Raw genomic sequence first — 4,469 nt, 5'->3', positions numbered from 1 at the left:
GTAATAATGTCATCTACTGTTAAATAAAGTTAAGAAATTTAATACGCAGTTGTTTTTCGGGTCATCTGATAAAATTCGTGAATATAATCTTTTATTTTTACGTATATCTCGCACGAAAAATGTTGCTATGAAAATCTCTGGCAATGACGGCCGCTTGTGACAAAAGGTCTGCCACCTAGCCCGCTTAAAAATTTACCAACAGCATTCAACCTAGGTAATGCAGACGCTGCGAGCGATGAAATACTCTGACTAGTTAGTGTTTTATTTATAAATGACAAAAATCTCGCCCCAACGTAGAGAGGTAGGTAGAGCTTAGGTATTTCTAATTTGTATGAGTACTTATATTATACATTTCTCGCTCCTTTTATATTCTGAAAATTTATCTACAGCCTACAAATGTGTATATATTTTGTACGTACATTATTACATGGACTAGACATTATTAGTTATAATTCTTTGCCACGATTGACGCGCTTTGATTACAAAATCAAGTGTCAGAATGATTAGTGAGTGTACCAGTACAGTGTCGGATTTTTTTTCCTAACAGTACCAATGCATTTAAAATGTAATTATTTGATATACGATATTTTTCATTAAAATTATATCAAAACATCGTTCACAGTCACAACCGTATTCGTTGCTACAACCATGCGATTGAAGGCCCGTGACTAATCGGGTATTAACACTTGGCAATTTTAATTCATTTCCACGGGAAAACCATTGCCCATCTATCAGTAAGAAAAAAACACGTGTAAAGTTATATTTGGAGATAGTTAAAAAAACTCATACTATAAACCAAACACTTTAATATACAAAAACTAAACCAAAACAGAACTTTGATGAGATCTGACATCACTCACATTTACAAGTTGTTCCACAAAAGTTTTATTGTGTCCGTTCAGTTTGAATTACTTCATATAAGATGTACATAAATATACTCTGTATAAAATCAAAAACTATATAAGTTTAAACTCATAATACAATCAAAATTTTTAATAAAACCTGATTGTTTTAGAAACTCTGTAGTATGTTACAAATAAATCTAATTGGATTTAATTCTTAATTGAAATTGTTATTTGATTAAGTATTACGGTTATCAATCAGACGAAGGCAACTTTACCTACCGTTTGTAATAACAATAGTACAGTTACGAAGAAGAAAACAGTGGGCGGGAATGACTTGGACGATTTGTTTTTTACTGAATGTGGCACCACCACTGGCAGATTTAAAGCGTGGTTGTTGCAGCGGTTCAACTGAAAAAATAATGACTTTTTTCATACGAATAGTAAAGCAGAATCTTAACAATATCTGTTGCACGAATGGACCTTCTTGATCTATTCAATAACATTAGGTTAGGTCAGGAATGGCTTATTATTTATCACATATCTTAGAAAAATAAGCTACCTCACAGCACGTTGTCTCCGGCGAACCAACGCAGCCAGAGCGACAGCCACGTATCACCGCCTCGTATGCGTTGCCCTTCGCTATCACTGACGTGAAGCATTTATCGTCCACACTGTGGCACGTTATTGTATGCACTCTACCGAAACATTCAATTAATGAAATCAAAACTTATAGTTAACAAAGAAATTGACACTCCACTTTGACTTGATGAACCGTTAGATTTTAGTAAAGGTGGGTATATAAATTACCTGTATTTTGTGGGATCTAAGCATGCTTTCAATGGTGCTTCGGACTTGTAAGCGCACACATAACACTCTAGAGCGCGTTTGGGCGTCGTCCTAGACACGGGTACGGTCTTTGGCGTAGGTAGTATGGCGGGCGCGCGCCTACCCGGCCCCGTGTCTGACTTCTCTGATGCGTCTACGTCATCCTCTTCCTCATCTTCGCCTTCTTCATCGTCATCTTCTTCCTCGTTCCTCCTCCGAAAAGTAATCCACGAGATTTCGTTACGCTAGTTTGCTACGATAGTACAAGTGTTGCCATCTATTGGTCAACTCCAATATAAATCAATTGCAGTAAAAAGCCGTTTTCACTAAATATAACATTGTATTTTAAAATTGTGTAATACTTACAATTTCAATTATGTTTGTATTATAAATCAATCGAAAAGTTTATAAAGAAACTCAATTAAACAACTATTAATAAAGTGAAAGCAAATTATTTGTAATTGAAAGTTTAAAAAAACCTAACCTATATGTCTAAGAAATATGTGAACTTTGGTGACAAATCAGATATGTGGAATTTCTTAAGTTACTAGCTGCTTGAAGTTTAAAACATTTTATACAACCGACTTACGGCTATCACATTGCTGTGCTTGGATAAATATAATTTAAATTTATGACTTGTATATACTGACCGCTATAATAGGACTGGCCATAAAATATTTTTGTGCCAACTTTCGCCATTATGATGGTCGCAGTTTGTAGCCGTGGTATGGATTACTACTAATAATATAGACAGAATTAACCGTCACGTAACTTCGACAAGCGTAAATTAAAGTTACAAAAGCTGTAATTTCCAAGCAATCCCCTATTTATAGATGTCATTGGTTGTATCACATGAATACTCACTCATCATCGTCGTCGTCGTCTAACTTGGGGTGGCAGCGAGTCGGTAGGAGAAGTAGCATGGCCAGCAACAAGAACATGCGCCACCTCACCATCGCACACAGTATAATTTTATCTTGTACCTGTATTACCCCCGGTTACACAGTAGATTTGTCATTTTCATACAAAAATTTTTACACTGTAAATATTGTTGGGATAATCCGAAAATTTTTGTGATTGACAACATACATCAACAGATGTTCATTTTTAGAATTGAATTATTTCTTTTTATAGCTGTCAATCAATCTGGTATATCCTCTTTCATGATTGTGTCATGAAGTTTCAACTTGAACTTTCAAAGATTTGGTAAAGTTCATAAAAGTATATTATTGGTGCAATCTATCTAATATTTTTACGCACGTTAGTTATGACATAATTGACTATTATGAACCAGCATTCATTTATGTATAAAGTATAAGAATTAAAATTTTTCTAAATAAAGTAGAAATTTAAAATCCTTTTTGCTAATACCTTGACTAGCGACATCTCTGAATCTTCTTTGAAACCAACTTTTTATACATAGATGTCGCTGTCGCCGAAGAAAATAAACACTACGAAGTAAAAAATTAATAAGTATAAGATTAAATGACAAAATTAATACAATCCTTTAAAAAAAACTTTATTTTATGTAATTTTTAGGTATACATACAAAACGATTGTCTATATTTATGTAAAAGGAAGTTTTTTTTTTATTTTTGAAACGCGTTTTGTGTTGTTTGGATTTCGCATAGAAATAACGATACGAAATAATATGAAACCAAGTATTCAATTTCTCAACCTTTGGTTTGTGTAGAAGTATAATAGAAACACAATATCATACCCATACAATACGTTTAAGCTCGAGCTGATGGCTTTCTGTCATCGGCAACGTTAATAAACGAGGAGCCTAAACGTAACTCTTTCAATAGGCACACATACGCGCCTACGTCGGCGCTTTGCGTCGCTCACGCCTAACTGGGGCTCAGGCGGTTATCGCAGCACAAAGCGCGGGGCGGCCTATCCAGCCGCAGAGGCCCGAATACACGACCTCATTAAAAAATGAAACCGCACAAACATCCCCCGACAAAACCTCCAAGACTCGTCAAAGCGAAAAGCGCTACCTAGCGGAGAGTAGCGGAACTACGCCACTCGCAAAACCAACCTCTGTACTTTTTTAATTAGCCTCATACAGTGAGTGAATGAGTGAAATACGTAAGAATTTTTTTCTCTCGTATGCGGTTAGTTTGGTAGCTTTGAGTGGAGTATGTTAATTCACAAGTAGCCTCACTCTGGTGCTTTTTGAACTGTTCGGTTGGGGTTCTCCCGAGTGCGGAATAAGGCTTATGTGTAACTTTAAGCGCTTGTAGAGGAGTTAATTAGCAGGGAATTTGTTATAAATAAATGGAACAGTGTCGGCGCCGCGTCGTATTGAAGCTTTATTTTTAGCTATAATTATTACATTTAATACAATTACTCAAATTAACCGAAAAACTTGGTGGTAAAATTTTCTTCAATAACTAATTTTATGAGAACATTTGACCCGTTTTGTGTGATTTTAAAGATAGTATAGTTTATTTATAAATAACCTATTTGATATTGTGTACTATTAATGATAACACACGGAGTTCACTAGTTCGCAGTCTCTTTTTGCTAGCTGTAAATCTACAACAGACATAATGTAATATAATGCATGACCGTACAGATGTAGCTAGGATGGCGTAGTGAGTTGGCTGCGCGCCTCATCTTAAACTTCTTTTATCTCTCAGTCTTGGTTCGTTCAAAAAGTGCAAACTCTGTACAAAGTTCACTTTCGCCTTGTGAACTAATTTTTCGCTCGGTGTCAAGTTCACGGCTGCGGAGCGCGGGTGCGCGGGGCAGTTCCGCGACGGGGGTGCGGGTGGGGCGCGCGGGGGTGCTGTG

At 36.2% G+C, this 4,469-nt stretch overlaps 1 protein-coding gene across 3 annotated transcripts; it reads right to left on the bottom strand.

The window, feature by feature from the left end:
- Positions 1-671: 671 nt before the first annotated feature.
- On the bottom strand, positions 672-2,784 carry LOC106113685 (uncharacterized). 3 transcript variants are annotated; one of them, XM_013306543.1, is made up of 5 exons: positions 2,534-2,784; positions 1,653-1,885; positions 1,405-1,540; positions 1,125-1,253; positions 672-728 (listed from the first exon to the last, which is right to left on the bottom strand). In XM_013306543.1, the coding sequence occupies exons 1-5, from the start codon at positions 2,624-2,626 to the stop codon at positions 696-698; spliced, it is 624 nt and encodes a 207-aa protein (XP_013161997.1). In that variant the 5' UTR covers positions 2,627-2,784; the 3' UTR covers positions 672-695. The 3 variants fall into 3 exon arrangements, with proteins under 3 accessions (XP_013161997.1, XP_013161995.1, XP_013161998.1); XM_013306541.1 differs by lacking the exon at positions 672-728 and adding an exon at positions 787-939; XM_013306544.1 differs by lacking the exon at positions 672-728 and having other exon boundaries at positions 787-1,253; positions 1,653-1,883; positions 2,535-2,783.
- Between the last annotated feature and the right edge of the window lie 1,685 nt (positions 2,785-4,469).

Source organism: Papilio xuthus, unplaced genomic scaffold (genome assembly GCF_000836235.2).
Source record: "Papilio xuthus unplaced genomic scaffold, Pxut_1.1 DF828177.1, whole genome shotgun sequence".
Classification (NCBI taxonomy): Eukaryota; Metazoa; Arthropoda; class Insecta; order Lepidoptera; family Papilionidae; genus Papilio; species Papilio xuthus.
Note: the sequence above shows the minus strand (reverse complement) of the source record. Positions and strands in the feature narration are given on the sequence as shown.